Source organism: Nannobrachium achirus (genome assembly GCF_963921795.1).
Source record: "Nannobrachium achirus genome assembly, chromosome: 12".
Lineage (NCBI taxonomy): Eukaryota > Metazoa > Chordata > Actinopteri > Myctophiformes > Myctophidae > Nannobrachium > Nannobrachium achirus.
The window spans coordinates 50,683,602-50,706,324 of record NC_137832.1 but is presented as its reverse complement, the minus strand read 5'-3'; the positions used below and the strand labels follow the sequence as shown (position 1 = coordinate 50,706,324).

Genomic DNA, 22,723 nt, shown 5'->3' with positions numbered 1-22,723 from the left:
GTAGCATTCAAAAACATACAAGCTGTGTATATTTTCCTTTTCGTTGTTTTTTAAACCAAAACCTTAACTTCTCTTATTGTGAGGAGGTAATGTAGTGCAACCCCGTTCTCAAGGACGTCTACTAGTCTTAACGCTGCAATCTGTAACTTAAATAAATAAAACATCCCAGAGTATGTTAATATAGTATACCGTCGGATGGAAACCTCATTATGTCCAAAACCGTTACCTTTCCCAGATTAAAATTCAAAAATAGCAGATTGACTGTAGATCTGCTACTTTTGAGGCTTTTGTGTGATGAAGTAGGGCATTAATGTACGAAAGAAAAAATGGAGATAAGAGGTTTCTGCCCGACAGCAACGGTAACTAGTACAGTGTTTCTCAAAGTGGATTCCAGGGACTCTGTGGGTTCCTTTAGGGGGGTCTAAATGTAACTCTGACAGTGTACAAATGGAAGCAAATGAACCCTGACGGGTCCATTTGGTTCCATTTGTACACTGTCAGAGATAAGGGGACACCTTCAAATTAAAGGTTTGAGATGAACTAGTACATCTGTAGTGGTTGGAGGTGGTCTCCTTACTCTTCGAATGAGACCTACTGGTTGACCAGAAGTGCTGACACTCACAAGCACAAGCAGGGATTCCCTCTTAGCTTAGCAGCAGAAATATGGTCTCTCGTGAGAGAGAACCAGGACCCAGAGGCCCACGGTATGGTATAATTGTTACAGATTGCAGCTTTAAAGTCAAGATTCACCCATTCTTCAGTGACATGAAATTGATAAACAGAATGCCCATGCCTGTGTGACAAAAACGACATAACTATTTAAATTTTAAATATTGCACAAGATAACGTTTAATTAGACATTTGTTTTTTTTTCTAAAATCAATGTACATAGTTTAATTCCAGCCATTATTCCTACATGTATTTCAACCCTCAGGTTGTGCAATTAGCGATAACTTAGTTAGTTGCATCGCCATCTGCGATGCGTTTGTTTTATGATAATGAAGTCATTCTCTTGTGGATGTACTATTTCTGCTGTGTCAAATTAGAAAAAAAAACAAGACCAAGTAGGCCTTTCTTACCAGTGCTAGTAGTTTAGTATTTCAGCTTCAAACCACTTTTTTCCTAAAGAGTACAAATCCTATCCACTTGTAACTCCCAAGAGTGTACAAATGGCACCAAATGGACCCAGGCTTACAGGTCCATTTGTAAACTCTTAGAGTAAAGTTAATACTGAGAGGTTACTGGTGACTCTGAAGTGCATTGGTTCTCAAAGTGGGGGGTCTGCAGCCAAATACTAAGCATTTTGGGGGTCCTTGACATGAGAACGTTTGAGAACCACAGCTGTAGTGTACAGAATGTGTTAATCACTAGTGCACAAGCACAACAAAGATTTGACCAGCCTAAGCCAGCGACAAAGACAAGTGTGAACATTAATACTTGCATGGTCAAATGGACTATGATAGAGAATGTGACTATAGGATTAGAACCTCATTCTACAAGACAAAACGATGAGTCAACAAACATCAAAAGAGTGAGTTTGAAGTTAAGGCATATTGACGTAATGGTTTGTACGTTCTTTAATGGTTTACCCACAACCTATGGCTTTTATTAGTGGTGGACAGCAAACAAAGTACATTTACTTTGAGTATTGTAACTGTACTTTATTTCCGGTACGGATGACTTTCACGCCACTATACTTCAACATTTCTAGGAAGGGAAAAATATATATATGAATTCACCACTTAAGCCCCATTTCAAATATAGTGAAAATAGCAGATCTACAAGCTCACAACCCATCACTTTGTGAACTTATATATCTGCTATTTTCACAATTATTTTGCAATGTCTGGAAAATCTTTGGCTTTTGGGGGAAAGTTTCTCAACTTTAAAACATTTGATGTTAAAAAGAAAATGTACTTTGTAATTCACACTTGGGGTTGAGTACTTTGTCCACCACTGGCCTTTGTTCATGAATAAAGCCATGCACTCACCACCCTGCATTTCTTGTAATTGTAATCACAATTCCCGTGCACTTTTTAACAAAAAATGCAAAAGAAAAAGAAAAAAAGAAATACAATTTCTTTGTATTCTCTGGTTGAAATCAAACCAGGTTTCCTTTTTGTGAAATGAAATCAGACTTAGTGCTAAGTTAGGCTGTGACAAACAATTTCACCCAATTATCACGACATCCACCCATCAATCAATCTTGAGGACTTGGTCACACAGTTAGCATTCTCTGCCATTCTGTGTGATTCGAAGGGTTCAATTAAGCATCTTATTCCGGTGGCAAAGCAAATTAGGGACGCAACACTTAATAGGACTAATCGATAAATAAAACAAAAATGTAAAACTATTAAAATAGCTGATCGACAAGTTCACAACGCATCTGCATATGGGCCTCAACAAATGGCAAAGTGGTCAATCGCATGCTTCCGCACGTGTGACTGTGCCCGAATTCTCCTTGTTATGACACCCAATTTTCACTGTTCAAATCAAATTTCTCAGTGTTGTCCCTCTTGCCTTTCCTGTTTCGCATATTTCAGAACTTCGTCATATGGAAGTTCGATACTCTTAAAAGGCCGTTTCATCTGGACTTTCTTTTCCTTTTTCTTAAAAAGTGGAATGTTCTTTGTTCGTAACCCAAACAAAAACTGGAAATGTTTCCTTACGTTTCAAACATTGGCCACCTAGAGGCTTATTGCATTGCATTTTGTTCAACTGAGAGCAAAATTACATGTTCACTCCAACTAAACCATGTACAATAAGCATCAACATATGCTGGATAACGTTTTTAGGAAACGTTATGGCTGAAATGTGAAATGTGCAAGCAATTAGCATCCAACAGTGAAAATTGCACATTGTGGACTTCGATTAAAGAGTTCTACCTTTTCAATGCTCATCCTAGTCACCCTTTGTGACTACTGTACATGCTACTGTAATAGACTGTAATAGATGGAGAATTTCCATCTTCCACTTGCAATTTGCAGATAGCGGCTCTTATGGCACAAATAAAAGTTGTGGCAAGCTTGTAATTGCTATTCCATACGCTCCGTGTGAAGGTTAATCTGACAAGGTACTGTACAAGGTAAGCAGGCATGTATGAGCAGGATCATATAGGCTACTACCCTGTCGGTTACCGTTACTCGTGTCCTTGGAAATTACACAGAATACAAGCATCTGGAGGATGAAAGGTTTTCTAAATGTCACTTGAAACGACCAACGCCGTCGCTGACTCACCTTTTTCCAAGCCCAACGTTTGTTGGTTTTTCCTTAGAAAACCCATTTACTAAATTGCTTTGTGCATTTCATAAAAAGGAGAGGAGAAAATAAAATACAAACAAACAAATAGAAAGGTGAACTGTTATGGTCGCCATGTGATATATTAGGCTTCAATCCGATTGAGGAGACTAAACACAGGCTGTGTGTGCATTGCAGTCAGAGGACCCTCTGACATCTTCTGCGGCCCCGTCTGTGGGATTGTCCGGAGGGTCCGAGTTCCTGTCGACGCGGGCCAAGTCTGTGTGTGTGTGGGGAGGGAAAAAAGTGAGGAAAAAAGCAACCATAATGCCTTTTAGGTCTGCTCCTTGTCAACCTTCCACAGTTGTTCCTTGACCTCCGTGGGCAGAGTGTTGAAGAGGTCCTCCTCCACCACCAGGCCTGTCCTCTTCAGCTGCCTGCACTCTCCCAGCTCCACGGGCAGGCACTCCAGCCGGTTGCCCCTCAGCTCCAGCTGGGTCAGCCCGGTCAGCTCTCCGAAGCGCGAGGGCAGAGACTGCAGGCAATTGTTCCCCAGGTTCAGCGTGCGGAGTTTCTTGCACTGGAACAGCTCATTAGGCAGGGTTTCGATCTGTTATGTGTGGTGTGGGAAGGACAGGTTATTAGATCCTCAAATCCTAATTATTGCGGCCCACAAATTAAGCCATACTGACAAGCAATGTCTTCCCGAATACGCAATTAACCAGAAATATGCTAAAGAAATAGCACAGAAAAGCCTATGCTTTCCTTTAATAAACGGACAACAAAACGTGATAACAATTAAGTAGCCTGCCATCCTATAATTCCCGCTTACGATGATCTTACATTTCAAGTTGCTCTGGACGAGGGCTAAATGCCTAAATTGAATATAAAAGCACTCACCCTGTTGGCCGTCACTGCTAGGTACTGCAGATTCTGGAGGCAGCCGATGTCCGTCGGGATGTAGGTGAGGTTGTTGTGGCTCAGGTCCAGGAAGCGCAGCTTGCGGCAGTAGAAGAGCTGGCTGGGGATCTTCTCGATCTTGTTCCTGTTCAGGTAGAGCCTCTCCATGTTGGTCAGCGTGCCGATCTGGATGGGAATGTAGGCGATCTGGTTGTACCACAGTTTAAGGCAGACGAGCCGGTGGAGGTGCTGGAAGCTGATGATCTCCTCGATGGTCTTGAGGTTGTTGTCCTTCAGGTCGATCTCCTGCAGATTGTGCAGGCTGAAGATGGAGTGCGGTATGCGCTCCAGGTCGCAGCGGATGAGCTCCAGCTCGGTCAGATTGGCCATCTTCTTCAGGCTGTTGAGCACCATCAGCTTGGTGCCCTCGTTGTTGATGGAGAGCTTCTGGAGGTGCATGCCCACGTCGGTCACCACCTGAGGTAGCTTGGTGAGATTGCTCTTCAGACGGAGCACCTTGAGCCGCTTGAGCTCCCGGAGCCCGTCTATGACGATGTAGCGGTTGTTCTCGGCGCTGAGGTTCCCCGTCAGGTGGAGCTCGCTCAGGTTCTTCAGGCTGTAGATCCACAGCGGGATCTCTTTGATGTCCGTGAACTTGATGTGCAGGGATTTCAGGTTCTCCCGCAGGAAGGCCAGCGCCGGCGCCTCAATCTTGGCGGGCGTATGGTACAGCCACATCTCTCGCAGGTTGACCAGCTGGGCTATGATCGGGGGGATGGTGACGTCGGGGATCAGCTCCAGCTTGAGGACCTCCAGCTCCATCAGGTCGAACACCGTGTCTGGGATGCCGCTCAGCATGAAGAGGTGAAGCTCCAGCTTCTCCTGGGAGTTCTTTGTGATCCGCTGACGCAGCTTGTCCAGTGTCCACTCGTTGTTGAGGTTGAGCTGCCTCAGCTTGTTCTCGCTCACCTCCGAGAGGAAGACAGCAAAGCGCTTGGAGTACAGCGGGTCGTACTGGTCGATCATGTGCAACATGAAGGCAAAGTCATTCTTCACGTCGGGTATGTCGCTGTAGCTGCTCTCCTCCCGAATGGACTCGAAGGAGTACTTCTTTAAAGAGCGACGCAGCATCCAGCAAAGCGTGTACATGCATATCAGTCCGTACACCACGACTAAGCTAATGTAGAAGCAGGCCAGGATTTTAAAAAGCGTCGCCAACGGATGTGCACAGCGATACATGCTATAACCTGTAAGGCTTTCGATATCGACCCTGCAGTCGACGCTGAACTGAATATTTTGCACATAATACCCTGTATAGCAGATTATCAAAATAAACTTGATGACTTTAATTATAGTCTGACGGATGTACAGTCTGTACACTATGTCTCCTTCTTCCACGTGTATGCGGAACTTTTTCACTTTCTCAAACAGTGCCTTGGCCTGCTCGCCCTCTTTCTTGTCCAGAACGCCCGTTTCAGTTCTGTCCACAATGCCCTGCTCGAGGCGAGACTTTGTCCTTTGGAGCATGGGGACGCTGGCCTCAACGTCCTCGCTGATGACCGACTCCTTGTGGTCCACGGAGCCGTTCATCTTCATGGGCTTCGGGTCACTCTCCTCCACCACCGTCTCCGACAGCGCCCTGGTGGTCCAGGGCGAGTCGAAGCACTTGAGTAAGATGGACACAAAGTGCTCCAGCTTGGAGCTGGTCCGGGGGAACTTGAACCAGAAGTTGCTGCACGCGAGGAAGATGAGGGTGTGGAGCAGCACCAGGTAGGGGAAGTACTTGGCGAACCAGTGGAGCCGGTTCTCGTAGCAAACGGCGTCCACGTAGTTGTACTGGTGCCGATCCAGGTCGTACTGGATGCCCCGGGGCTCCAGGAGCAGCGAGTTGGACACGGTGGAGTTGAAGAACCTCCTGCAGGTCTGGTTCACCACCCACTTGCAGGGCAGGCAGATCATCTTGTCCTGGGTGACCTGCAGTGTCCCCCCGAACACAGAGATCATGAGCATGACGATGGAGATGTAGTCGGTGAACACGTCCCACCATGGCTTCAGGATGCGGTACGCAGGCTGCGTGTCCACAAAGTACCGCAGCTCAGTGATGGGGATCATGGTTTACCTAGGAAGACAGGAGCACAATATCATTATCAGGCACTACATTATTAGTGTCGTTGCCTATAGGGTAGTCTCGCGTGGCCAGACGGTTGCCTCCGCGATTTGGTCAAATGCTCCCAGCATACAGTCTGGCAAAGCAGAAAGATAAAAATGAGTGCGAGATGAAAGCGGAAGTGAAGCCCCCACGTCACTTCCGTTTCAGTCTCACATCGCACACATTTATCATTATATAAATAAAAATCATATAAGCATGTTTAGCTTGATGCTTAGCAGAAATGACATTTTAAAATATATTTTTTTGAACGGTAATGCCCGTTTCCGATACTCGCCGTTAGGGAGCTGCTGTTCCAGACTCTATATAGCATTCAGAGATTGTGGAATAGTTGTCTGGCTACGCGAGACTACCTATAGGGTAACAAGACTATAATTGTCAAGCTTTATTATTTCATCTTGAGTAATCCCAAACCCCCTAAAAAAGTCCATTCAGTTCAATGGACCTTTTCTGTAACCCCAAAAGTCTTTTGAGTTCAATGGACTTTTTCTGTAACCCACAAACCCCAAAACCCCATTGAGTTCAAAAGGTGCAATTTCCAAAAATTGCACCTTTCTAGTTAGAAATCCTAACATGATCGTAAACTGATCAAAATTACAGTTTTCGCATTCACGGCTGAAGTAATGGGGAAAGCTTGTTATGACCACCGTAACCTATCCCCACCCACGGCTGATCAATCAATACAATTATAGCATATAAAGGCCATACGTCAGGTAGTTTCAGATGGATAATTTGAAGGCTGACAGCTGTAATGACGGCGCCAACCACCATAGCATTCATAGAGAGACTTTACTAGGTAATGAAGACTATTGATTTTACAATGGTTGGTCCAATTAATTTTGCCCCAACGGTGGATACCAGATATCATTATTACTGTTGCAGCAGCAAAAAAATATATGTAATTTGCATTCACCACCTTGTATCAATAAGAAATGGATAGGAATACATTCCTATCATTCATGTCACTCTAATGAGGAATGTATTGATAAAACTGCGGATATGAAAAAAAAAAATAATAATAATAATAATAACTATACAACACTTTTTGGACAGAAGTTTTCTTTACAGTCTTACCAAGTTGCACTTTTACCTTATACATTAGATTTGAGGTTCTTTTAGACATGTTTTAACTAACAAAAATACATTAATGATGAATAATTCATTCAAAAATACATAATTGTCTCCACCAGCCGAAGGCTGAGGGAGAGTATGTTTTCCCCTCCGTCCGTCCGTCCGTCCGTCCGTGCGTCCGTCCGTCCGTCGGTGCGTCCGTGCGTCCTCGCAGTTTGTGAGCAGCTAATCTCAGTCACCGTTGGCCCGATCGCTGCCAAACTGAGCACACACACTCCCTGGATGCCAATCTAGAACCTCTGCCCCACATTTTTCAAATCAGCCTCATGGTGGCGCTATAACAGGCCGATTTGTGTGGCCTGGTTGTTACCAGCTAATCTCCGGCGCCGTTGGCCCGATCGCTGCCAAACTGAGCACACACACTCCCTGGATGCTAATTCAGTACCTCTGCCCCACATTTTTTAAATCAGCCTCATGGTGGCGCTATAACAGGCCGATTTGTGTGGCCTGGTGGAGACCTGTGCTCGGAAGAGCACTGCTTCTAGTTTTTATATTTTGCTCAGCTGCCGATTAGGTTGCTACTAAAAGACAAAACATAAATACCTTTTTTCTGACTGCATACTGATTAAAGAATAGCTACACATTTGTCAGGCTAAAGGGTAACCGTACTCTTTTCAAATAGGTCATTTAAAAATAAATATTCAAGTAATATTCTTCGTTCTTGACCCTATATTCCTGCACGGTATTAATAAAAATTCCAGCGATTAGTTGCTGATTGGATTACAGCATTACTAAATTAGTTGGCAACTAATTGAATAATCGATCCGATTACGATTAATCGTTGCAGCTCTAATATAAAGACACGTGAAATGATTCCTACAGTACATCCCTTTCATTAGTTGGACTCATTGATGCGTCCTCCACCCAAGCAAAGATCCTGCATTATTTTAAACAAAAATATAGGGCAGGAATGTTATGAATTGTCACTGGTAGTAATCAGTACGGTTTAACCAATCAAATTAGAGCTCTCACAAACAATGAAAGAGTTGGCCAGAAAATGGATGGCTGATACAAAACAACAAATAAAAATCATTAATTCAACAAAGGATGAGAAAAGCTGTAACATTAAACAGAAAAAATAGACACATATCCCATAGTGCTTCTATTTGTTGTTTTTCTTCCTTACATTTTTATCCAACAATTTTGTAACCCATTTTTCACCCGGTACCAATTGCCGGCTGGCCAGGGGGAGGCATTATAGAGACCAGGATTACTGCCTGTTTTTGTGAGGGTATCTACCTAGGAGACACGGGGAGAACATGCAAACGCCACACAGAAAGGCCCTTTCGCCAACCCCACCTAGGGTGTGGCACTGATGACGCGGAAAAGAGAGCACGCCCCCAGTGTCCCAGATGGGAATCGAACCCAGGACCTCGAACCCAGGACCTTCTAGCTGTGAGGCGACAGTGCTACCGTGCCCACCATTAGCGTTGTTGTTATCATCATCATCTAAAGCACAACCTTAGTCTATTTTTTAAGAATTTTCATCTATAATGACATGCCCAAACACCAGTTTTAATTTGGTTAAAATGATGTGTACAAAATCTTGCATCCAACACATCTAGACCTACTTTTGACAGCTAACGAAATGTACAAGCAGTGCACCATAATAGCAAATCTCTAAAAATGTATAAAATACTTTGAAAAGTCTGCATTGTAAACAGTAAGTTTATATAATGCTACTCACAGATCTGGTATAAAGTACAATCACTCTCCATTTATAAACCGCAGACGGGACAAGACACGCTCCGCAGTGTCCTCTCTTCAGCAGCTGAACGTTGACTCATAGATAAACACTTGCCAACATCAGCCCTGGCCTTGCATGACTGCCACTCCCAGCACGCAAGCCGAGAGAGACAATCTGCCAGAAAGAAGATGTTCCGTTTTGGCTCGTTTGGCCCAAACAAAGCAGTGGTCACTACGACCGTGTCCATCTCGCCGCCTTGTTCCCTATTCTTAGCCATTTCCGTTTATAATACCCAAGGTATTGTCTGCTGCGGTGGCCTTGAGAAGCTCCCCTCCCCAACCTCTAAGAGGAGATCCTGTTTACCTTACGGGAGCTGCTGTCTCCAGCTTTAATCTCTCTGGAAATGTCCACTGTCACCTTTTAGTTCATCAAACCCCCCTCCCTCTCTCTCACTCATACACACACACACACGATACTTGGCACTCACAGCTTTTCCTCCATTAGGAAGACCGGCCTTTTCCTGTCTTGACGAGGAGGCCGTTCGTGAGTCTGCCAGGCCTTGTTGTACTCTAGGTATATTTAGACCATTCAAATTCAAAGCGACTGAAATTAATCCAATATACTTTTGGTCAGGTTAGGTTTTAGCTACACAATGCTGTAGCCTCACATACTGTAAAACACATTAAGAGACCCCTCACCAATATGGTGGTGTTATCTGTACCCCAGTGTTTGATGCTGTCCGTGATGGACATTCCACTTCCTGTAGGTCCCGAACTCTTCATGGGCCCTCGCCTCTCTCATCGCCATAGGTCTGGGAGGCCGATCTGAAAATACACAGTACAGGGAGGGGGGACTTTTAATGCAAATGCTTGGTGACACTGCCATTTACCTACATTGGCAGAAACATAATTTATTAGTATAGAAATAAATTAATCAATTTCAAAATGAACGTGTCCTTTGAGGCTGGGCTTGGGTGGGATGTTTTTTGAAGAAAAGTAGAAACAAGGACACAGATGTTATTATACATTGATTGCATGTAGCAAAGATACAGATTTTATTATACGTTGATTGTGTGTATCCTCTTTCAATATTACATTTCAGTTTAAGAATGACATGGCATGCTTGTTCTCCTAGCTTATTCACAAGTTGAATAAAGAGATGGTTGAGTCGGTGTTTGAAGATACTCCTGTAAGTAGCTTGCAGGCTAGATGTGCCGACTGTCAAGGATAGGTACAGTAACATTATCTTGGTCTTGGATCATACAACAGCATGTCAGTCAGGCACGCATGTTAGCTTCATGAGACAGGACATTTCTGCTTTATCCATCGTCAACAGACTTTTTTATTATTATTACATTAACTACCACCACCAGTCACTAGCTCAACATCTCTAACGTAAAGGAACCAGCAGCAAAACCATGCCAATTCAGTCAGCTAATTAAATAAAACAACAACACATTAGCCACATAACATTAGCATTTGTCACCCCAGCTAGAGCTAGGCTGCCTTTAGCCTAACGCACAGCTTTAAGCTAGCAACGCTAGCTATTTTAGCTACGGCGTCAGCAACCACCGGCTTTTCTGGCTGAGGCTTTACCAGGTCTGAGGCTTTAGAGGTGTATAAAAACGTTTAAACGCGTACAACCACCATGTTTGTTCGGCTCACCTCGATAAGTCGCGCGTGGTCAACGCCGGCGTTGTATCGTGAATAAAAGCATCATGTTGTTAACTTGATAAACAGCGTTGTGTGCTGTGCTGTTAGCAGCCAGCAGCTAAAGCTGGCTACAGTGGCTAGCTGTCGTTTGTTGACGACTTTTCCTGTGTTACTACTGTGTGTTAGCCCTGAAACATGACGGTCGTATCTCATGGCCGTCATGGATCGACCTCAACCTGATGTTGATCAATGTAGCAAATTTACCACTTACGTCTACAAAAACGTTCAGGTTTCAAAAATAAAGTGCTTAATGAAAGCTCACAGATGTCAAAATGTGTACGCTCAAGCAGAATTACCAGTATCTTCCGTATTGTTTAATAAAAAGCATTTTAATTTGATCAGAGGCCATTTTCCCTATTATGTGACCCCATCGGTTGGGAGGTGTACTGCACTCTGATACATTAAAAAACCTTTTTAGAAAATAGCCGCTGGTCAAATGAAAATGCTTTTTATTAAACAATACGGAAGACACGGATACATCTGCTTAAGCGTACCATATTGGGAAATCCGTTAGCCTTCGGCAAGCACTTTATCTTTTGAAATCTGAATGTTAGTGTAGACGTACGTGGCAAATTGACTAAACTGCTCAACAGCAAGTTGGGGTCGATCCATGACGGGCCGTCATGTTTCAGGGCTAAAGCAGTGGCCTGCAGTTGGTCTTCCCCGCCGCCAGCGGCGCTGTGGGCTCTCGTCAGGCTGACCGAAAATAGCCGATCTACAAGCTCACAACGCGTGGCGTACGCAACACGTTGTGAGCTTGTAGATCGGCTATTTTCCGGTGCTCGACACCACCGCAAGGAAAAGTCCAGGCTGCGGCTTCCACTCATAACATTACAGCTTCCTCTCCCCACGTTGGTGCTTCTTGCTTCATACATGCAGCAAAACACATTTATATATCTTCTGCGTCTATAATAATATATTCCTCGTGGTTTTAGAACAATGTCAGTGTACGGTCTGAGGCTGGCGTGTGCGTGTCACGGTTTACAGCGTTCAAATAACGGCGCAATAGCGGCGGGTTTGTTGTTAAAAACTTCTACTTATGCAACTGCAGGTAAAGGTTACATTGCACTTGAATGGGTCTTGAATGATAATTGTGTGCCTTACGCGCAGGTTCAAAACATGTATTCTCTACGTTATTTCAATTTCCAAAGCTTACAATTTTTATTTTTGGGGTGGAAATAGCTAAGATAAATGGATAGATAGCTTTATTGTCGTTCAATAATACATGAAATGCATAATTGAGCAAAATTTCGTTCCACTGGTTTACTATTTATAATCTAAAAACGGCTAGTTAAATTAATGCTAAAATACCAAAAAACGGATACAGTCAGTTGGGCACTATATATGTGCATCTCAATGTAAAATTGGCTATTTTGTCCAAAATGTAAAAAAAAAGAAAACACTAGAATGATGTAAAATAGCCTATGTACCCTGCTAGAAAAAACAGCACAGACCAGCACAATTTTCATGCTGGTCTGTGCTGGTTTATGCTGGTTCATGCTGGTCTGTGCTGGTGCTGGTCTATGCTGGTCTGTGCTGGTCCCATGCTGGTCCACCAGCACCAGCACAGACCAGCATGAACCAGCATAAACCAGCATAGACCAGCACAGACCAGTACAGACCAGCACCAGCACAAACCAGCACATGTTGTGTTTTACTGCTGGTCTGTGCTGGTGCTGGTCCAGCATAGACCAGCACCAGCACAGACCAGCATAGACCAGCACAGACCAGCACCAGCACAAACCAGCACATGTTGTGTTTTACTGCTGGTCTGTGCTGGTGCTGGTCCAGCACAGACCAGCATGAACCAGCATAGACCAGCACAGACCAGCACCAGCACAAACCAGCACATGTTGTGTTTTACTGCTGGTCTGTGCTGGTGCTGGTGCTGGTCCAGCACAGACCAGCATGAACCAGCATAGACCAGCACCAGCACAAACCAGCACATGTTGTGTTTTACTGCTGGTCTGTGCTGGTGCTGGTGCTGGTCCAGCATGAACCAGCACAGACCAGCACCAGCACAAACCAGCACATGTTGTGTTTTACTGCTGGTCTGTGCTGGTGCTGGTCTGTGCTGGTCTAAGCTGGTCATATACAAATAGGGACAAACACCCATTTTAACTAACAGGTTCCAGTGGCGGCGAGGATAAGTGCAGGACTGAAGTGCCAGAGGTAGTAAGTTCGAATCCCACTCACACCCACAATGTCAAAAATAATGTCACAATCTAATATGGTCAAATACAGAACAGGATTCAAGCACCAGAGCAAAGAGCAAATTAAACCAGCAAAGACCTGGTCCACTTCTCAGGGGGGTCCCCCGGGGGTCCCTGACCACACCAGCACAGACCAGCACAGACCAGCAGTAAGCGCTGGTTTGTGCTGGTGCTGTTCTGTGCTGGTTCATGCTGGTTTAGATGGTGGGACCAGCACAAACCAGCACCAGCACAGACCAGCACCAAAACACAACATGCGCTGGTTTGTGCTGGTGCTGGTCTTACTGCTGGTCTTGTGCTGGTTTTTCTAGCAGGGTATGATGTGAACAACATGGACGGTAGATCATTATCAGACTTAAGGGCCATTCACACTGAGCTCTATAACTATTTGTCTGTCATTTAATGTTGTATGAGTTCTAAAAAGGGACCCCAATTTAAACAAGCCCAAAAGCTTTCTTGTGGTGTTTATCCTTTTAGTTGACCTTGTACCTGTGAACTCTACTGTTCTGTATGTTTTCCTATGCAAATGTCTAATACATTAATTAAATCAATATACATAGTTGGATGGCAGTGTTCACACCAACTATAAAAAATACAATTGTGAAAGATATACCGGTAGTTATAGTTCTTAATCTTAATAGTTATCGTGCCTAGTGGGAATGGTCCTTTAATCCTACAACCACCTTCAACTTCTTGTATATGCCCCAAAATAAGGATATACAGCTTTGTAAAACACCACTAAAAATGCTCACAATGTTTATAGGTGCCCATCTCTCGAGCTGCATATTACCAGCTAATGCACAGTGCAAGTCCATCACCCCCTCGTCCTGCTCTACTGGGGACATCGTGAGACGCAGCAGCAGCTGCATGAGGGCCAGATCTCTGTTCAAGGACAGAGAGGCAGTGTACCATCACACTCATCTGGACTCCTTGAGAATCTATTGTTCAGCCCAAGCAGCAACACAGCACTGTTGTTGGAGCTGCGAGCAGCCTCTTGTTGAAGGACAAGATGAAACTCCTGCCTTCTTCTGCCCGTCTTGCAAAGTTTTGCAGCCCCCGAGTGAAGAGGTGTCATACTTTAAGATTATGGAGTGGTGAGTCATGTTGTTGTTGTGGTAAAATGCGCCTTTATCCAAGGTGCTTTACAGAGATTGTGCATTACATTCACCCATTCACACAAATACACCGATGGCGGTGGAAACCATGCAAGGCACCAACCTGCTCACCGGGAGCAACTAGGGGTTCAGAATCTTGCTCAAGGACTCTTCGACACTAACTCTGGAGGAGTTTTTCCAAGTGTTTTTCCTTTGTATCAAATACTGATGTCGTATGTCACTATCCTGTGACTTCATGTGGGTCTAGCATCATCATGATGATAATATTATTATAATTAATATTTTTTTGTATAATTATTATGATTATGATATTATTATTATGATTATTATGATTTTGCTATTGTTATTAGAAGCAGTAAACCTGTGCTGCTCATTCACAGTGACCAGACCTTCACACTGGACACACGACAGCTACAGAAGAGATACTTGCACCTCCAGCGGTCTCTACATCCTGACAACTTCAGCCAAAAAACTCTGGTAGGAGTCAAGAACATTCTTTTCCTGACCTCGGGATTGGCTAAGCTACGTTATGTTGGAACTCGAACTCGAATTGCATGGGGACGTGTTGTGAGCTTGTGTAAAACGGCTATTGTCAAATAGACGGAAAATAAAATATGTTACACTTATTGGTGGTGATGTCACCAAGAACGCTCCTCATTGGCAAGGGCCCTGCCTTTGTACTGTCGGTTTGAGGAGAATAAAACTTCATTCCCTGCAGGCACGGCTTCAAGACTAAGGGCTGTATTTTGATTGTACCAGCTCTTATGCCTTCATAACTTAAAGGCCTGTCCATACTGTCTCCGACCACAGAACCTTGTGTTGGAAATGTCTAGTTCAACAAGAAAATGACGTCACTCGTACCATGAAACGCATTACCCCGAATTAGAGTTCGGAAAGCTGCATGTCGGAAGGTCGGAACTCTCAGACGAAATGTTTGGTGGTCGGAGACAGTATGGACAGGCCTTCAAATTAAGGCATAAGAGCTGGTACTTAAGACAATCAAAATACAGCCCTAAGTCTCTGTGGACTAAATTGAAATGGTTCTTTTATAAGAGGAGCTGTCCAGTACATGGCAACCAGCCCCGGACCATTCCAAATCATGTGTCCCTGGACTCCAGTTTGAGAACAAATGATCTATATAAGGGGACATATCTTTAGCTTATATTTAGCACTGTATGCAAAATGTTCTATTGCTATTTAAGCTAAACTATATCCTTATGTCAGCCTATGTCTATTCTTCACTGTACTTAGGTGAGGACGCATTGAAAGCCTCTTGAAGCAGGAGTTTTACATGAACCCTATAGCATCCCAATTCTGGGGGCGGACATTCTGTGAAAATCTGCCGATCTACAAGCACACATTGCGTCACTCCGTGATCCTAGATTAACTTATAGATCATCGGCAACCTTTTGTGAAGATAGTGTACTTAGTTTAGAGGGGGAAAAGTAGCGACCAATTATAGAGCCTTGTGGGACCAACTAGGTAAACTATGGTTTAAGCTCAAAACCAAGGATTAGATTAAGTTTCACCGCAATATTCTTCCAAGACTTACTGTATAGGCCTATATACTATATTTATTCCCAGACACAACTTCTTGACCCAGAAGGAACCCATCCAAGGAATAGCAGTAATTGGATGTATTGGTTGTACACCCAGTACCTTATGTACCCTCCATAAAGTTGAGCGCCTAATTTGATGTACCCACAACTTCTTTGTGTCACAGGGTTTCTTTTGTTGTTGCTGTTTTCAAATGTCAAGCCTGGTTATGAGTTCTGAAATAAGATTATGAGAAACCATTCAAATAGGACTGCAGCTATATCGATTATCTTCTTAGCAATTTGTTGCTGTCAGGCAGAAACCTCTTATCTCCATATTCTATCGACATATTCTGTTTTTTCGTAAATGAATGCCCTACTTGATCATACTAGATCATACTAAAGCGGCACACAAAAGCAGCAGATCTGCAAGCTTGGAATGTTGCACGAAATGACGCGCTTTGAGCTTGTAGATCTGCTACTTTCGGCTAGTTTTTTTATTTGAAGAAAGGTGTTTAATCATCCGTTTATTACACAGCTACTTAATAAATGAATTAATAAATTGACCCAAAATGAACAACAAAACAAAGCATTTACTTGCTTAGGGTAATGAAAGTATTCCATAAGTGTTGCGCTCAAGTGTTGATAAAATGTTCGGTTACTGCATCGTCTATTTCTTGCTTCAAATGTTTACAAAAACATTCTTGAGAGCAATGTTTAGTTGTAAATGACATTGTATGTTTGTTTACATGGCTGTCATGTGTATTGAAAACACTACATCGGAGAGTTCTGACACTCTCCTGATGACTGAGCTCTCACAGCGCAGCAGGTGCTCTGAGCCTTTGATTAGACAGTGGTCTGTTATTGAGCTGAGCGGTCATTATTCAGATATAACACACAGATGACTTCAGTGATTGACCAATCAGAATCAAGCATTCAACCAAGTTGTGTAATAAAATATTATAACGCAACGTAACGCAACACCTCAATGATAACACCCAACAAAATGGTAAAATAATATCCAAAGTGCTTTAGAATATGCATTAGATCTTTCACCCATTCACACGCCAATGGTAGAGGCAGGCAACCATTCTGAGCACCAACTTGCTCATTGGGAGCAGGTTAAGTCTCTTGCCCAAGGACACTTCGACCCTAAGTTAAAACTAGAAGGAGCCAATGATCTAACTGGGAGCGTTCCGGTTCCGAAGTGGCTCCTCTACCTCCTGAGCCACTGCTGCCCCATAACTAGTATGAAAAAGTGGAAGCAGATGCCACACAAGCAAAATGAGCAAATGAAAGGACATTAAACATATTATAGCTCTCTCCGTAGTGTACAGTGATTTGCGATATCATGCTCACCACCACCTCACCCAGACATTCCGGTTCATAACTAATACAATTTGAGTTAAATACAAAATCCAATTGTGGCATGGCCGTCCTAAAGATTTAGCATTGTTTAAAAAATGTGTAATATCGTTTGCAGCTGAACAAACAAGGATGGAAAGGGAGGAGAATGTTTTGGATTTGGAAGGAAAACAGTTGGTACGAGGACAGGTGGTTACTTCACAAACTCACAAATGGTAATCAGTACTGTGCTCTGTGCTGCTGAAGCATAACTCACAATGCAGTTAGGATAATGGCAGACGCAGGCTCATCATTCAGCACAACCAGTTAAAAAAAGGGTTGTTAGCTTAAACGCCCTGATTGCTCTCCTCCCCCACAGCCTGTCCCAAATTATGCTTACATTGTCATTGTTTTATTTATCAACACCTCTGGACATTTTTTCTTAATTAGACATCATCTGGCCTTGGGGGGTCGTCGTCATATCCTGAAAACCCATTACTTATACAAGGCTTACATGGCAGTCAGTGGCTGTGTTAGTGTTATTAAAGAAACAGCTCTACATGAAGGGCCCATGAGCCTTCGCTTGAGACCATTGATTTTCACTAGAGCTGACAGGCCTGACAGCCGCAAAATATCGTTGATCTGCCAGCCGTTTCCATCCTCCCCACCCTGTTTCCTACACCCATACCTAACTTCCACCTGCATCCCTTGATGCATCTCCAATCGCCACGTTACCAAAAGTGTGTCGGCATCTGTTGTTAAGGTGATTATTAATATAAAAACTATGAGATCTTTGAATCCGATGTCTATCTGTATATCTATCTATTAAATTGGCATAACTCTTGGGCACCGTCCCACCGGACGGCCTGTGTCCCATTATGCACCGAGGTTAAGTGCATTTCGGCCGGACCAACTAAACTGTTTCCGAGAACCGAACTCAAATTGATCAAATCAAATTGGAACACCTTCAAATTGATTCAAGTTTGTATTTAGGAACGTTTAATTTATGAGCAAAATAATAAATAGTAAAGAAAATACGCACATAGTACTTATTTTGATAGATATGACATAGATATGACATTCAAGTCATATTCATAGTCAACTGTATATTTAACTTCAATATATGAAGAAATCTGTACTTAATTATACAATGAAAATGCAAACAATTATATATAAAACACAGGCAAACAGAACCTTATTTTTTTAATATATACAGTACGTAGTCAGTAGTGGCACTACTACCGTATTTTCCGGACTATAAGGCACACTTAAAAGCCTTTAATTTTCTCAAAAAAAAACTACAGTGCGCCTTATAGTCCAGTGCGCCTTATATATGGATCATTCATTGACATTGACATTCCCTTTAGCACAGCTCCATCTGTTGGATGCATAACGCAACGGTAGCGTCTATTATGTGCGCCTTATAGTCCGGTGCGCCTTATATATGAAAACAGTTCGAAAATAGACCATTCATTGACAGTGCGCCTTATAGTCCGGTGCGCCTTATAGTCCGGAGAATAAGGTATTTATGTTGCCAGAAATGTAAAGTGAATCCTCCTTTTGCAGAAAGAACAAGAGTATTCAGAGAAGCAGTCTGCTCTGGTGAACAAAGCCTACAGGACCTTGCAGAAGCCTTTGAGTCGAGGCCTGTACATGGTGAGTCTGCGGCATCTTATCATTTATTTTTACACCCTTAACTCTTTGTGATCACCTGTGTTGGAAAAGCGTTCTTCACCTTTTTTTCCCGAAATGATTCAAGATATTTAAAAAACGTTCCCCTGAAAATAGCCGATATACTGTATATATATATATATATATATATATATATATATATATATATATATATATATATATATATATATATAAGCTTAAGTCAGGGGTCTTCAACAGGGTGTCCGGGCGTCCTCAGTCTTCTGATCTTTTAACCTTTGTGTGATTGGCTCTTTTGATTTTATTTAGGCCTACATGAACAACTTGAACCCTAGCATCCCGGTTCTGAGGGGAACATTAGACGAAAATAGCCGATCTACAAGCTTCGACGCGTTGTGAGTTTAGATCGGCTATTTTCGGCAAAGCGGTTCAGTGTAGAGGGGGGAACAGAGCCAATGGTCAAGTTTACTTAGTACAGAGGGTTTAAAATATCTGAGAATACACTGATGATAGTGCTATCGAACAAGTCTATGAAGCTATATCTATGAAATGAATGAAAAGGTTTAATCTGCAGCAACACAATTGTATACAATATGAAGTGGGGGGGTGGGGGGGGGGGGGGGGGGTGCTTCATCTCTCTCTCAGCTAAGGGGCCCATGGCCTGAAAAACATTGAAGACCTCTGGCTTAGAGCCGATGCATACTCCACTTTTAGAATGTTTCTATTTTCTATTTTCGGTCTAAATATGACGTCATTCAGAGGTTCCGGGGAGCAAGTACCGTCATTCATTCAGCTTTTCGGTGCTGCCCAGATTTTGTGACTCCCCGAACCGAACCGAAATAAATTCGGCTCTAAAAGTGGAGTATGCATCGGCCCTTAAGTTGTTTATTAACTCGGTTCTGTTTTTATTACCAGCTGGAGCTGGAGGGCATGCATATAGAGGAGGGGACGGACCCTGGGGCTGATGCACAGTTCCTGTTGGAGCTGATGGAGATCAATGAAGCTGTGGATGAAGCCCAGAGTGCAGAGGAAGCCAACAGCATTGGCGAGAGCACCAAAGGTTAGGACATTTTGCTGAAATTGTGGTACATGATGCGACAGTTTAACCACTGAAAAAAACCATTAAGACCAAGAAAGCATCTGTGTCATTTTAGATTTATTTAACCACTTTAACCATTATGTTATACATTGGCTATTCAGAAGTCTAACATTTTTGCAAATCTTTGAATATAATATATTCTTAAAGCAAACATTTTTATGTAAAATCTTTGCTTCTGGGGGTCCCTGGAAAAACAATTTTAGAGATGGGGGTCCGCGGGCCAAATACATATAGATTTAGGGGTACTTGACCTTGACATGAAAAGGTTTGAGCACCACTGATGTACTGTAGCAACATGAGTTTTTCAGAAAACTGTTTTAAAAGACATTTGTAGAATTGGGTCTCGGGTCTTAATGGGTTAACCACTTCAATTGACCAGAGTCCCCCGGGAGTTTATAGTAGGCCCGCTCCTTTCCCTTTACACCAAATGTCTTTGCCATAACTTGCAAGCAACATACAGTATTGTTGTGAGTTCGTAGATCTGCTATTTTCTTAGAATATTTGCCCCAGAATAGGGACACTAGGGTTCATGTGGTTAATCAAATACATGTTGTGAATTAGAGCTTGTGAAATGGTTGTATTCATGGTATATCACCTTCCATTTATGTGCTAAAAAATTTGAGTGGAAGCAACCGTTAATGGACAAAAATAATAGATTAACACTTGGGCTGCCATAGTTTTGCCATAACTAATGTAGATTAACACTGTGTATCTTTCCTATTGTTTTTACCTGATTTTCGGTGGCGGTGTGCACGCATAATTCTTATCACGTTCCTGGACGTTTTTTGGCATCGCACGTGTTAATAATCAATCCTGTGAAAAGAAAAAAAGAAAGTGAAGTTTGGTAGATCTACTATTTTCACATAGCAGAAATAGAAATAGCATGAATATGGATGCTATTTCCCCCTTTTTTTGTTTGTTGCACAACATGACCACTGTGCAAGTATAAAATAATGCTTAAAGGAGTAGTTCACCACTTTTCAACCTGTCTTCATATAATAAGTCCTCACTAATGTTCATGATAAAATATCGAACTTTAGAGAAAACTGCTGCGCCCTTGTTTGTCCTTTGTCTTGGTTTAACTGCAGGTGCGGAGGTCTGGAGGAAATGAAGGAAGGCTGGTAGAGGACTCGCACACTGCATATATACTTAAGGAATACTCCTTAGATTGAGACTTAAATATAACCCTTTACATCATGATGTAAAGCACTGACGAAGGTCCCAGGACCGAAACGTTTGCTTTTTTAAAATTTTTGCACTGAGCACCTGACACTATTGGCTAAAAATAAAAGAAATTATATTTAAGTCTCAGTCTAAGGAGTATTCCTTAAGTATATATGCAGTGTGCGAGTCCTCTACCAGCCTTCCTTCATGATAAAATATCAAAAAAAAATTCTACTCAGTCCAAGTCTCATAGGAGAGCTGTGGGAAGTTCAGAATCCATCTTCTTGCGACATCATTTTCCCCCCCAAAAAATTCAATCAATATTTTTGAAAAAAATATTTAGATTTTTATTATCGCGAGAACAATGGCTTCCACTTTAAAATTGCAACTTTTCAGGAATAGAAAGCCTGCAGTTTCTATAAGCTGGATTGGCAATCGATGATGTCACAAGACGATGGGTTTCTGACCTGCCCACAGCCCTCCTCTGAGAAAAAAAAAAAAAAAGCTATTTTTGAGTGAGGACCAATTATATGAACATAGGTTGAAAAGTGGTGGAGTGCCCCTTCAAGTGGTTAATCGATTCGTTAATATATAAACCCCCTCTCCACGATTAATCGGAAAAGTAATCAATAGAATAATCACCAAGAAAACGGTTGCGGTACTAATATCATGCCCCCGGTTCAACCCGAGGTTCAACCAAAGTTCAGCTTGACTTTAATCATTTCTCCTCTTTCTTTTCAGTGAAGCTGAAAGACTTGACAGAGCAGATAGACACGGCTCTGCGTGCAGGTACTACACTCCTCTACACTTCTCCCACTCATTCATTCTCTGTGTAGATTCATCGTATACAGGCTACTGTACGGTACATTATCGTGTGAAGCCTTTCAATTTAGCAAGTCATTTCATTGATCTCTCTCTGGTTTGCTTTTGTCTTTTCTTTGTTTAATCAGGACAGCTTCAAGCTGCCAAAGCGCTGCTGGCACAAATGAAGTACTTCGCAAATGTTGAAGATAAAGTGAAGGAAAAACTTTCAAAGCTCATGTAAAGAAAGTTTTTCTTTTTATTGCACTTTCCAAAAACTTCCGACCACATAAAAAAAAAGAAAAACATGGTAAGAGATCTATTCAGACTACAGAGTACATTTTGTTACTATACACTTTCCCTGGGAAATATTCAATGTGAGCCTTCCGAATAAAGAATAAATCATTACTCCTCCAGTAGATATATTCAATGAACCTAAGCTGATTTGTGCATTTCATTAACAAAATAAAAATAATGCTGACATTGTACAAGACTGTAATTGGATGTATATCTCCTTTGAAACACACTAACATCATATTCTTAATCACTTCCAGTTAGACCTAATGCATGATTAAATGTGACACAGATCTCTAATTGCCGCTGATTAAAACACTGCTGAGAACAGTTATAAGATTATCTTGCTTTATCAGTTCAGGAATTTGTCGTGGGGTTTCACTTGGCTCAGCCAGCAAGAGAAACTTTAACGCAGTACCTCGGGCTACCTGTCGGTGGAGACATAACACCTTGACAACACAGCACAGACACACACAGGGGGCAAGCACATACTGTACTAACGAGTCTTGAAGCAAAAAGGATATACGTTATTGAGGTAGACAACCTTTTGAATTATTTATGCTCCCTTTATATGTAACATTAATGTTATGATAATCAGGAGGAGTCCTCTGAATGAAGATTGGTTGTTTAAGGCAAAGACCTCTGATCTGTGTATTTTCTTCATGAAGAGTTGT

General features: G+C 42.5%; 2 protein-coding genes across 2 annotated transcripts; one reads left to right on the top strand and one right to left on the bottom strand.

The window, feature by feature from the left end:
• Positions 1–904: 904 nt before the first annotated feature.
• Positions 905–10,908, bottom strand: lrrc8ab (leucine rich repeat containing 8 VRAC subunit Ab). Its single transcript, XM_080738083.1, has 4 exons — positions 10,787–10,908; positions 9,821–9,946; positions 4,138–6,256; positions 905–3,847 (listed from the first exon to the last, which is right to left on the bottom strand). Exons 3-4 carry the CDS (start codon positions 6,247–6,249, stop codon positions 3,572–3,574), a joined length of 2,388 nt encoding a protein of 795 aa, XP_080594209.1. The 5' UTR covers positions 6,250–6,256; positions 9,821–9,946; positions 10,787–10,908; the 3' UTR covers positions 905–3,571.
• A 793-nt stretch (positions 10,909–11,701) lies between these two features.
• Positions 11,702–22,131, top strand: LOC308296216 (iron-sulfur cluster co-chaperone protein HscB-like). Its single transcript, XM_080739388.1, has 7 exons — positions 11,702–11,885; positions 13,811–14,141; positions 14,543–14,639; positions 18,608–18,697; positions 19,607–19,751; positions 21,696–21,743; positions 21,905–22,131. Exons 1-7 carry the CDS (start codon positions 11,774–11,776, stop codon positions 21,997–21,999), a joined length of 918 nt encoding a protein of 305 aa, XP_080595514.1. The 5' UTR covers positions 11,702–11,773; the 3' UTR covers positions 22,000–22,131.
• The last annotated feature ends 592 nt before the right edge of the window (positions 22,132–22,723 follow it).